This window comes from Ixodes scapularis, unplaced genomic scaffold, assembly GCF_016920785.2.
Source record: "Ixodes scapularis isolate PalLabHiFi unplaced genomic scaffold, ASM1692078v2 PGA_scaffold1__304_contigs__length_218370807, whole genome shotgun sequence".
Lineage (NCBI taxonomy): Eukaryota > Metazoa > Arthropoda > Arachnida > Ixodida > Ixodidae > Ixodes > Ixodes scapularis.
The window spans coordinates 48,461,182-48,474,148 of NW_024609846.1; the positions used below are offsets into that span (position 1 = coordinate 48,461,182).

The following is a 12,967-nucleotide window of genomic DNA, read 5'->3' on the forward strand; positions in this document are numbered from 1 at the left end:
CACGAGCGCTGACGTCAGTGTTCGGCCGACGCTCGTGTCCTTACTGATTGGAAGACGAGTCTCGGTCGAACGCGGATGCCTCTTTGCATGACGTTATGAAATTCATCCCGCCGGCCTCTCAATCCACATTACACGGAAAATCAGTTTAGCCTCCCTTCGCGCCTATCCGTTTCCTTCTCAAGGCCCGTTCAGACAGTAAACTCTTCATTCACTGCAGGGGTTTAGGTCTCACTGCGCCCAGCTGCACTACCAAACGTTTGAGCGGGCCTTTGGATAGGTGCAGGTTTGCAAGCGTTGCGCATTGGAGACTGATTAACAAATGGGCTGGGTCAGTTGGGAGCTTTCCAACTGATATGCTTTATACTCCCAAGGCGTCTCTGAAGCATCTGGAAACGGCAGTTTCGTATTCAAAGGTGCGCAAAAAGTTTGCGGGAACCCTGCAGCTTTCTCGGATGCCTACCGACTGCGTTCTCTGCCGAGCAACGTCAAGCAGCTGTGCCGAAGTTCACCTGTTCGCTTTAATAAATTTATAATAAAAAAATAAAAATAAAAATAAAGAAAGAAAAGTAGTTTGGAGTTTAGGACTTTTGGAGTATTCAAAAAGAGCGGTATACTACAGAAAACCCCCCAAAAAAAGGGAGGGGGGGAGAGAGAAAGGGAAACTGGCGAGATACACAGGCACACGCGGCGCCTTAAAAAAATAAAAAAGAAAAAGAAACGGCCTACTGGTCCCATTATTTGGAAAGTAGTCCGCACGCTCACCAGCACAAAACGCCGCGTCGAAAACCGACACCACGGGGTAGTTGTTTCCGACCTGTTTGATGACGTCAATCCAGGCCTCGCATCGCGACGTCACCGCATTTTGTGCTTCCTGCTAAACGCGCCTCAAGGGCCCTCGCGTCGCTCAATGGCAAGCTTTGACGCACACGCGATTCAACGACGGGCGTGTACTACGAATAATTGCCCCGGAATCGCCAATAGCACTTCCTCATAAGGGCCAGATTTGTCATTTCTCGCTATAGCGTCGTGCGCGAGAAACATTATTTTTGCTCGTCCACCTGACAGCAGTCAGAGATCCACGCGATAGACAGCGCCAGAGGTCGCTCGACGCTTCTTACCTTCGATACCACTTTAGTTTCGAGCTTGCTCGAGCGGTCAAAGCACGGAGGAAGGCAACCAGCGCGCGCCTTCTTCCGTGCTATCGAAGGTAACAATACCCGGTATGTTACCTCCGATAACAATACCCGATAACGATAGAAGGCATGCGCAAAGGCGTCGGCATAGTATCGGGTATCGTTATCGGCGGTATCAGGACAATCTACGCCATTAAATAATAATAAATAATAAGATGGAGTTTTCGAATGGAGCTGAATTGCCCCATGCAGTTACCGAAAACTGCCAAAAGCGGGCCCCAATTTCCCATTAATTTTATTATTAGAAAATCACAACTTTTGCAGAAGATAAGCGACAGTTCTAAAACTTTGGGCACCTGGTTCTGACCGCTAGTGCTACATATGGGCGGACAATGAGCGTACGGCCACGCCTAATTCATTTTTGCAATAAAAAAAGAGGGGGATTTTGTATTGAGTCTTTCTATTGACAGCGACGATATCTTCCTCAAAAGCTAGCCATTCTCTCCATCAAGTTCCAGAAAACCATAAACATTTATCTTCGCTTTTAGCTGGGAAGTCAAACCTTATAGAGAACTCGAGGAAAGGCTGTTTGCGATATTTGCGTTCGATTTCGAACGACTCCGCTCGACCCCTCATACACGACAAGATGCTCGCCACTACGGGTTGCCGAGGCAACCCGTAGTAGCGAGTCCGCGAAACGCGTCGCGGTGGAACGCGAGTAGTCGCCACGCAGTTGATCGTATCCACACGGCAACGAGCCAGCGGAGCGTTTCATTATCCACGAGGTTCGGCACAAAAAACCTCCTCGTTTTGCGTATACAGTTGCTTCAAATTGAGGCGCAGAGAAAAGCCAAGTAAAAAGTAGAAGAAACAAAATGCGTTGGCCTCCCTGGCGTTGCCTGTCGTGACCGAGACAACACGGACGACGTTCCCCGGGTGTCTTATCCGAGAATAAAAAAAATATGGAAGAAAAAAAAAAGAGGAGGAGGAGGAGGAGGCAGCCTCTCCTCTACCAGGTCGACGACGATGCAAAGTCCCTGGAAGGACCCTTGGACGACTACGGCAAGGCGGCAGCGGCGCGTCAAGTCAGGGCTAAAAACGCGGCGACGCGCGAGGCAAGGCTATAAAGAGGAGCCCGCCGAGGCCAGGCAGGGACGCCGAGCGGTTGGAACCTTGAACGGCCGAAGGAGACCGGGGCCCCACGGGGACAGCGCACGGGCGAAAAGCTCCCCCCGCATTCAAAGTACGGCTCGAGCCTGGCACACCTCCCGTGGCACGCGCTTGCCACACCTGTGGCTGTCGACGCCGACAGGACGTTTCAAAGGATACATTTGCAGAACGAAATTACCTTCACGCCCGCGCCAAAAATAATTTAAAAACGTAACCTGGACCAACTGTTCATATTTTTTTTATTATTATTATTTCCTGTCACCCACCCAAAAGGTGTAATATCGGATCTCGTGACTCGTCCAACATTGGATTAATTTATACACAGAAGAGGATGAATAGCTTAAATAGGTTTATGTATAAACAAAAGTAAATACTTATATGAAAGCCCCTTTCCTAACCATGCTTGACGACCGTGCTTTAAAAATTAAGAGATTCATGTTAAAGATACCGTACTGCGACAATGTTTTTTTGTTTTGTTTCTTAATTGCGGCTGGCATTTTTTTTTTCTAGAAATTGCGTTTGACTGTTATCATCACGTCTAATGACACCTTTGCTCGCGCGCTAAGTACGTTCTTTTTTTAATTATTGATGTGCTGTGGTAGTAATGCCTCCTACTGTAATGCCAAAGGGCAAAGTAAAAGAATCAAAACTCACAATCCTACATGGCGAGAGATCCAACGAGTCACGAAGCTCGATATTGGATTTCTTGGACCTCTCGCTTAGCCGTCTTCTCAAATCCCCCGGCGGGAGTTCACACCTCGCTCGTTGAGAGCCTCCGCCGGTCGAACACCGATGTAGGTCACCCGGGTTCGGAAACTCCGAAGGTGACAACGGCACGCCACGGGGAGCGTACACCACCGACGGCGTAGAAACGAGGCAGCAAGCGGCCAACGAGTCGAAGCAGCTGCAAGTACCCCGACTACGCACAAACACGACGTTTACTCTTTCTCTTTCTTAGGACTGGAGCTACAGTCGTCGGGATCTTCCATACGACGCCCTTACGAAGCTGCTAGCCGACCACAAGCGTCACTGCGATCGGCTATCCTCGATTGACCAAACCCTCAATAGACCTTTACCCAAGCGCCAATGAGCAAGCACGCAGCGAGTGTAGTCACACGCCCTGCACGTGTTGGCGTCAGCAGCAGTGAACTTTTCTAAAGCAAAAATCGAAAACAAATGGCATCTTGCACGCGCGTTCGTCAACGCCTTATTTTGGGGAATTACTCGGAATATTTTAAGCCGGTAAGGCGAGCGCATGCTCGAGGTAGAATTACATTCCCAGGATTCTCCTCGGTGCTTGGGTAATTTCGCAACACGGCAATACGTCAATTGGGCTGAAAGGGAAGCTGAGGCGATTTTGTATTTAAGGAAAACCACTCAAATCGTCTTCACTTGGCCTCCAGGATCACAAATATCGAGATTATTTATCTTCACGTTGGTACACGGAAACTGCGGAAAAAAGTACCGCCGAAGCCTCCTTCTCGGAGCGTGGCGGCATATCCAGAGTTTTCGGAATCTCCGCTCTCGCGCCGCATCTTCGGCGCTTATCAAAGCTATGTACGCGCACTCTCGCCGTTTTCAAAAAAAGGTCAGAAAGAGACGTCACGACTGGTGCCAGTGTGGAGGAATGCAGCTGGCAAAGCTCGCAATAGTATGAGCAGCCCAGACAAGCGACACGCGCTTGAAGGCCCAAAGATATGATTATGACGTAAGGACTAATCCTTTTCTTTTTTTCGTGTTCTCTCGCGTTCAGTTGCATCTTTTAGGAAAGCGAACGTGATGTTCAGATTCACCGGATAAAAATACTCTATAATTCAGAGGATGAGAGCTCACCGTCCGACGGAGAAGCTCCCTAATGTACCGTAAAAGGGTGGATTGCTCGGCTAGTCGGTTGTTGGGCGACATTATTAAAAACAGCGCAAAAAGGACGGGACCGAACGGACGGGATTTATGACTGATTCATGCGCATCTTGTACAAAACAGTGGGTGAGGTTCCGCAACTTTCACGAATTAAAGGGGAACTCCGACGATTTCTTCATGGCCCCCGATTTGCTTGAAATTTTGCTAAACTCGCCGAAGAACATCGCCAAAATAGTATCCCGAATATTAGGTCAAAATAATTTTTTTTAACGAAGTTATTGAATTTACAATTTTGGTCCTCACCGTGTTTTTCAAACTGAAAGTCTCTACTGGCAACAATGAAAAAGTGACGTCATTGGAAGTGCACGGGTTCACTCTTTGGACTGTAGAATTTGTCCCCAACTGATTCGAAGCAGTTTCATGGTGTGAAATGAATGCTTTGGAAGCTCGCTCCAGTCCCCGCGCTCCAGCACGGAACAAATGATTGGCATATTCTATTTTTTAGACTGCTCGCCCGACTGGCAAGCTAACCTTCCAATGACGTCACGGCCCTGAAAAGGGCGGGTATATTTGAATGTTTGTTTTTGCATAATTTTCATTTGCCGATTTCGCAATAACTATTATGAATTTCACGATACTAAATAGCATACCAGAGAGGGTAAAGGCCGGGGAGTCAGAACATATAGTTAGTTGAGGTAGCTCAAAAATCGGCGGAGTACCCCTTTAAGAGGTCATATTCGATATCCCCTAAAATACAAACTTTTTATTTTTTAGTTGACAATGCGCAATATGAATAAACTTTTTTTTTTGTTTGGGGGGGGGGGGGGGGGGGGGGGGTTGTTAAAGGCGGGCAGGAGGGAGAAAACGTCCATATTGTTCCGCTACAAGCGCCTAGTCTCCGCTTCGCCTAACGAGCTTAGAGGCCATTCATTGCGCATGCGCGGAAAATGAGATTAAGAAAAAGGGACCTTCCTCCCGACGCGAACATCCGGCGACGAGAGTCGAGGAGAAAAAAAAGCGATAAACGCAAAATAAACCTGCTCGAACGAAGGACATTCCCCCACGGACAAAACGGGCGTAATAAACCCGCCTGCCTTTCAAAAAAAAAAAAAAATCTTTGATGCGTGTGGAGAAAAAAACAACTACGTAAACGAGCTCGGATGTCACGGCATGAATGGCGACGAATGAAGCGCGCTAACAACGACGAACTTCGCGCAAACCTCACAAAGCCACGAGCAAAGAAAGGGCATCAATTAGCTCACACCATCCAACGTAAGCGTAAGAAAACGAAAAAAAAAAAAAAAGTAAACCAGTAATACCGACAACCGGGGCAACAGCAGACAGATGTCCGAGACACCGTTCGAGGAGGACGGAACCGAACCTCACTACAAAGTAGACTACCAGAAAAACGCGACGGCAGATGTGGTGGGCCCAGCCGGAATCCCCATGCATGCAAGCAACAGAGCAGCAGGGCGGCCATCTTAGCAGGTCCCCAGACCAGACGAAGCGTAATAACAATAATAACACGACCCGAGGGGGGACCCCAGCTCCAGCACTCCAGTGGTGCTTTCGGGAACCCCCTAGAAAGCAGCCCCCTTCCCAGGATCCCCCTCCTACAAGGTACTGAAAGACGAAAACCATCCGGTCAACCTACCTCCTGCCGCATCAAACTTTCGTATTCCTTTTTCTTTTTTTAACGACCTTCGCTACTCCCTTTCTCTTCGCTGCACATGTGAGCCCCCCTCGAATAGGGAAACGTACTCGCACCAACGTAACAAAAAGAAGACAAAAAATCGAAATTTGTGCGGGGAGGGAGGGTTCGTGGCGCGACCAGCTTCCGCCTGAACGGGCTCTACACAAAGGAAGCGATAGATTTTACGCGCAGCCAGTACACGCGAAGTTTGAGAGGAAATTCACGATGTAAAAGGAATCTAAAAAGATGGGCGACATGGCAAAGTCGAGCTCCATTCGTTCGCGAATGTATATTTGAGTGGTTCGGTGGTACTACTCGAATTTCAAGAATCAATGGCAAAAACGTGCTCTTTCTTTTTTTTTTTTTTTTTTTTGTAACGTTGATTGTATTACATGGGTTTTTGGAGTGACATAGGGTTAGAGCCGCAGAGAGAACTACACACGTTGAAAAAGCAACAGGAGAAAGGAAAGAAGAAAAAAAAAGGGGGGGGGGGGGGGTACTTTCAACGTGAAACGATATGGAGGGTTTTCAAAGAGGACAAGTATAATTGTCAACAACAAAAATACACCATGCAAAAGAACGTTTCTTCAACCGCTAAATAATGAATGCATGGTGCGCAAGCCAGCCACTTACCCTGACGCCCGCTATGCGGTTAAAGTGCAGGCGAGCTGGTGTAAGTAATACACGATGATTGAAACCTGATACTGTGGTTCGAATAACGGAAACTCGTGGAGTAGGAAGAGAAAGAGACAGACAACGTACAAGGGACAGACAACGTATGTTGGTTGTCCCTTTCTCTTTCTACTCGACGAGTTTCCATTTTTCAAACCACAGTCTCAGGTTTCAATCATCATCTATGCGTATACAGTTCGACATTCTAGAACAATAAAGAAAACAGGGTCACTGGATACATCCGTGTGTCAAAAAGCAGTCCATCTGTACGTACGTAGGGCCTTCGTCGTAGTACGAGACTACCCAGACTGTGAGCTTTTCCGTTTAAATTCTAGAACTCTTCCCGTCCTGGGTACACAGAGGGAGGGGGGGTCACGCTTACCAGGGAACCGCAGTTTGGCCACCCCTGCTCTCTCTTTTACATGACTTCAAGGAATACCATAAAGAAGTTTCAACGAGCTTGAAGACCCCCAATAGTCGTTTACGTCCTGAGGGAAGGTTTTGTATTCTTCGCTGATTGACGCCCGAGAATCAGAACGTGAAATAAACGAACAAAAGCTAGAGAAGCAATGTCTTAGTTAGTGCAAAAAAAAAAACAGAACGCGAAAAAAAGCAAATACGGCTTTTTAGCTGTTGTACGGAACGGCGTTCCTGGAACGCGTTCCCTTTAGGAGGAACGAAGGAACACCGCCATTCCATTCTGCATCGGTGGAACTCGGACGGGAGGGAACTCGTTACATTTTTTACCGAAACAAAAAAAAAAGAAAAAAAAGAATGGCGGTTTTTTTTTTTTTTTTTTCGTTTAGTGGGGTATTTTTTTTTATTTTATTTCTAAGAGGGAAATTCTACAAGTATAAAAACAGTATCTTTACGGAGAGCAGGATCTCGTGAACTTTTTGGTTACTTTAGAGTTTATTTTGTGCGGTCCTCGCTTGGTAACAGTCGGGTGCCGGAGACTGCGGTTGAAAAAGCAAAACTTTTAGTCGAAGGAAAAAAACACTGAAAGAGGGACGTTTCAAACTCGGCTACTTTCTTCGCTTCCACGAATCCTCATACACTCAGAAATCCAAGGCCGACTACAGCCATCACTGAGCTTCCACAAAGAGACCTACAGATACAACAAGAGAACCCACCCGCGCATACCGAACATTGGTCACACCTTCTCCCCTTGTCCCCCAAAATGAACAACAAATCCAGCCTTCACGAAGAAGGACTTGTAGTCTTCAAGACTGACCTTCCAAAAATCCTACCCTCTTCTTCACCTGCTCGTCTTGCGGACAGCAACATCGAGAAGCAACTGTTGTTAAGTTCAAACAAAGGACTTTGTTAAATTGAAACGTGTGAGGTTGTGGGGTAACAGTACATTTGGCTCGCCTGAAACGCCTACCACAAACATGAATATGGTTAATAGCTGAGATATTTAAAGATGAATATATCAAGAAACGAAACCCTGCTTTCGCGTGTTTTCTTCTCCCGGTGCTCTTCCATCGCGGCATTCAAATTCGCACGTCCCCATTTCATGGGATATATCCTCGATCTAACTAAATATGGTAATCAGTAAAATACAAATGTAACGTATATGCAACGATAAGTTCGATTTTTTTATGTGTAACGAGAACAAGTTCCTTCTTCACAGATGGAACTTGTAACGGGAACGCGTTCCAAAAAACAGAGAAACAATCTATTGTTCCTTTTTTTTTTTTTTTTTGAGGAACGTGTAAACACTGGGAGGGGCTACATCAACAAAAACGTGTTAATTAAACTACTTTAAATGTACAGTATTTCTTTCTTCTGCATGGTTATAAGCGACCGGACAGATTGATCAATCAATCTGCCACGTTCAAAAATACATTCAGTGATAAAGTGCCACTAATCTCGAACTCCAGAGATTTAAATCAAAATGATCTGATATAAATGAAATAATTTTGATTTAATTAAAAAAAATGCATCATGACTTGTTTTTCCACTCTGGTTGAAATCATCGGTGGAGGTGTATTCCAGATTATACCCATTCACACTGCAAAATTTCTAAAAGGTAATCTATTATCCCATTTGTACAAATTTCCGCGCTTCCAAAAAAAGAAAAAAAAAAGAAACAGAAGGTGTTTCTAACAACGTTAGTCCGTTGTTATTTCCTCTTGCAGATTTGGCACCCCACTTTAGGCGCCAAACGTAGTGCGCGCCAAATGTAGTGTGTTTGCCCATAGAAGAAAACACATCACACAACAGGATGACGGAATGCTAGCGCTTGTTTTTTCCTCCAGCTTACGTCCGATGTCGGGTGGATTCCGGAATCCTTCGTCCCGAGCCAATTAACACTAGCGCGTCAACGACGCCAATAAAAAAAAAAAAAAAAAAAAAAACTTTAGGCGCTGGTTGCTGGGTGGACGACGTTTTGATGCGGTTAGAAAGAAACGGCTCTACCTAATCTTACGCCGTTCTGCTTTGACACAAAGGGGCAACGGCTGACCAGGGGATGGAGCAATGATAAGGAAGTGTGTCCGGTTACTGATGATTGCATAAAAATCCACATCACCTGGTGGCCGGAATATGAAGATGTGAAACGAAACGTGTAGCTGACTAAAACGCCCAGGGCACGACCGGAGAAGCGACTGATAAAAGTAAATAAAAGCTTATTTACTTTTTTCTTGTGCGCGTGAAAAAATTATTTGAGAATACGTGTTGAAAGTTTCTCTCGGGACTTTGGCAGTAGAGACCACAAGGAATTTTTTGTCGCGCCTGGTCCAATCTTGCTCGTGAACGTAACTGGATGGAGTTCTCTGCAATATACACAGATGCTCCATAATAGAGAAAATAAATGTTTAACACCTCTGGCCAACATAATAGTTACGCAGCAATCGCAGGGTGTGGACGACTCAAAACTCATCAATAGGGGAGCAAAAGTGAAGTTTCTACTTAGGCAGTAGTGTTCTAGTTTTACAGGAGCACATTGTCACATAGTACAGCTTTAAAGGACGTTTAATGTGTTTATAAAAACCTGTACATATTTTTTTTTTTTTTTTTACTGCGCAGTGTGGACGCAGTTGTTGATGATTTCCTTTATTTGAGTTTTTTTTTTTTTTTGCTTTGTTGATATGAGACAGCAGTTCCGCTTTGTGTATGCTATTCCCTCCTATACGAGTTGTGTGGTGTTTCAATTAACGAGCAATTTTTATAGCACCACAGTAACCACAAAAAATAAAAATATACTCTAAACAGTTTTTTTTTTTTCTTTGTTGTTAAATAAAACGTGTTGCATATTGACTTTGGGAAATAAAAATGCAGCGTCCGCGTTAAGCAAAATTTCGAAAACTTTATCATCTTTCGTCACAAATGTACATGACAATATTTTTTCTAGATAGGGCATGCATCGTATCATCTCGAAACTCGTTTGCTTATTAGACATAATTATTTTTCGTCGATGTTATAATACGATCGCTTCAATTTATTTCAGGCGTGCTTTTTTTTTTTCATTTTTTTACGTAGGTAATTATTTGCTTAACCTGACATTGTATTTTTTTAACATATTTTCAATATCGCTGCCTGCCATCGTAAAACTTGTATTAAAATGGGCACAAACAAGCCAAATGGTCTGTCAGTAACTTGTAATATGTATTGACTCTAATAAAAAAAACATTGAGTGATAGAATTCCCACCTGCACCCCAAAAAGAAACGTTCGCGCAAGAACAAAACTCGAATCATCTCAATATCAGGCGACGACACCCAACGCGCCGTCTTCGAAGATCACGCAACGACCGACCACGTAAAAGACACTTCCACGCACTGGGGATTCGCAGAAATTGAGGTGAAACACACCACCACCACCACGACGGCGACGCAGGAAAGGACCCAGCGGAGTCAGGATAAACCGCACCACGTCCCGCGACAATGTTATCGAAAAAGTAGATCACCCCGAAATTAAAACAAAAGAAGGCAACCGCAAAAGAGGGCCCTGGTCATCGACCTTCCCATTGGCAAGGGAGCAAGCGAACGCGTCACGCGGCGGACAATGACGCCGTTTTGCTGCCAGCAGACAAATTTCTACGTCTCCCCGGAAATCCCTCCGGAGTTCGCTGACCGTTTTCGAGCGATGCACTTGGCGACAAAGTTCGTCACACCGTTCCCCCTTCCATGCCCGATAAAAATAATCGCCAATGAAGTAAATGCAAACGACGACCCCAAGCAAGCGTTTCTTTCATGCGGTTGGCACGACCGCCGCGAAAACATTAGAAACTGCGCGTGTTTACGACAATGAAACAATCATCGCCTGGAGAAGACAATGACGGGGTTAACGACATTTTGGGGTTCGAAGTCAACACGGTTGCTTTTAAAATACAATGTCCTGACAAAAAGAAATAATGACAAAGAAGCAGAGAACGTTACAAAACGCTCGCGTGGTTACGAAGCAGACGATCCTTCGAACGCAGTCTGCTAACAATGCTTTGTAAGAAAGTGGACAAACTCCACGAAAAGAAGAGTAAAGGAATAGTAACTCGTCCTGCACTTAGCAAATCAAATAAAAAAAAAAAAAAATATCGCGACCGCGCGGTACGGGAGCACCACTCCAAAAAGATCAGACGCAGGATGCAGTCGAGACGAAGAACAAAGAAGCCGCGCTGGCTTCTTTCGACAACTCGGGTTCGGACGTAGAGTCGCCGCTGCATCGGGACGAACCTGGGGTCTTCTAGCCCGCTGGTTCGGACCTCGAAGTGCGACCCCGCGTCCGTCGTCGTCTGAGTGCGGACAAAGAGGGTCGGCGAGGAGCGCGAGATCGACGCCCCGAACACAAAGAGTGGGGGCCCTCGGAGGAGCGTCGGCGGGCACTCACCAGACGACGCCGAAGGCTCCGTATCCAATGGGTCTGTCCGGCTGAATATCCTGCACCGTGACGGGCGGGTGGTAGAAGGGCTGTGCCGCGGTCAGGATCGCCTGCTGAGGGGCCGCCGCGGCAGCGGCCGTCGCTCCCGTGAACGCGATCACGGGGCGGCCCGAACGAGCGCCGACGACCGCCATCGCGTCGCCGCTGCCAGACAAAGGCCGATAGCCGGACGAGACGCGCTGCTGGTGCCGCCGGTACGCTACTCCATCGTCTCCATTGTGCGGGAACAGCGCCGTTGCTCGCCGCCCCGGGCAGCTCGACAGCCGAATGGCGCAGAACACCTCCAGTATCAGTTGGCGGACATTGGACGACGAGTCGGCAGCACCCCACACACCGCCAGCGCAGTCGAGTCGAGCTCGCGCACGCCGACCAACTCAGCACCGACGACGACCGCTGCAACCGCTGGCTGCGCTGACTGGCAAGAGTCGAGGGCGAGGGGGGCACCCTGCTGCTGCCTTCGACCGAACTCTTCCTATGCTGCCTTGCGTTGGAGGGGGCGGGGGGAGGAAGAAAGGAGGGGGGAGGAAGGGTGGGGGTCGCGAGTCCACGCGCACACTGCACTGCGCAAATGATGATGATGATGCCCACGCCAAGCGCGTTGGTGGCGTCATCTCGTAGTGAAAAAGAGAACTTCTCGGAACGCGGTGTCGCGTCGTCTGCTTCTCAAAACAGAAACTTCGCTGTAGCGCCAGTTTTATGAGTTCGCCTTTCACAGTTGAAATTCTCTTATCAAAACTGCCAGCTCAATAAGGTGCAGCGCAAGGGCTTAGGTGAAAGGGTTTAGCGTTCTATACTAACATGTGTGACAAACATACATGTTAAAAAAAAAAAAAAATGTTGTCGCGTTTGTTTTTTGGGAATGAGCGCAAGCTACCGCTAAAATTCGAAATGTAATTGTTAGTTATTTCAGAATAAAACAATGTACTGTTTTAAAGGGAAGGAGGTAGGGGTCTAATAACTTGTGATGTGACGGGTTTAGTCAACTCTGCGAACATATTTTAATGGTTGGTTTGAAACTCCGGGTACTCCATTATGCAATCGTTTGCTTGGCCTGGCTATAAATTGTTCTATCTTAATTGGGTGCCTGCATGCATGATCTGGTTCATTGACTAAATGAGTGTGTATCCATGACGCCCATTTGTTTTCATGAGTTGGTACCAAAGAATTCTCCACGCCCAATGTTAAGCAAGTCGGGTGTTTCTTGCGCAACGGTTGCAGTAACGTCAGAACGACGCCGAGTTTTGATTGGATTTGACTGGAAGGGGAGTTGCTATTTTCACAGCATCAACGGGGGGTCACGTGATGCTTCAGTGACGTCGCTCCTCTGCGTCACGCATTTAATTTCTGTTAATAAAGGTCGCGTTACTTTTTTCTTTTTTTTTTTTTTTTTTCACGTTTGGTCGGTTTTTACAAGTGCGCGTGTTAATACCCCCCCTGCGTTCACACCGCTTCGCGGCGGGTCTGTCTGCGGCGGGTAATTACAAAAATGTTAACACACTTGGCCCACCCGTACACGCGCTTCGCGGCTTGACGATAGACGAACCCAACTGGCGCCAACA

At 46.8% G+C, this 12,967-nt stretch overlaps 1 protein-coding gene across 1 annotated transcript in view; it reads right to left on the reverse strand.

Annotated features, from left to right (window-relative positions):
- LOC8028864 (serine/threonine-protein kinase NLK) overlaps positions 1-11,965 on the reverse strand; it is a 77,053-nt gene extending 65,088 nt beyond the window's left edge. Inside the window, exon 1 of the mRNA XM_029967206.4 lies at positions 11,358-11,965. Within this exon, the coding sequence (XP_029823066.3) occupies positions 11,358-11,542 (185 nt within the window). The 5' untranslated portion in view covers positions 11,543-11,965. The remainder of the gene's footprint in view (positions 1-11,357) is intronic.
- Between the last annotated feature and the right edge of the window lie 1,002 nt (positions 11,966-12,967).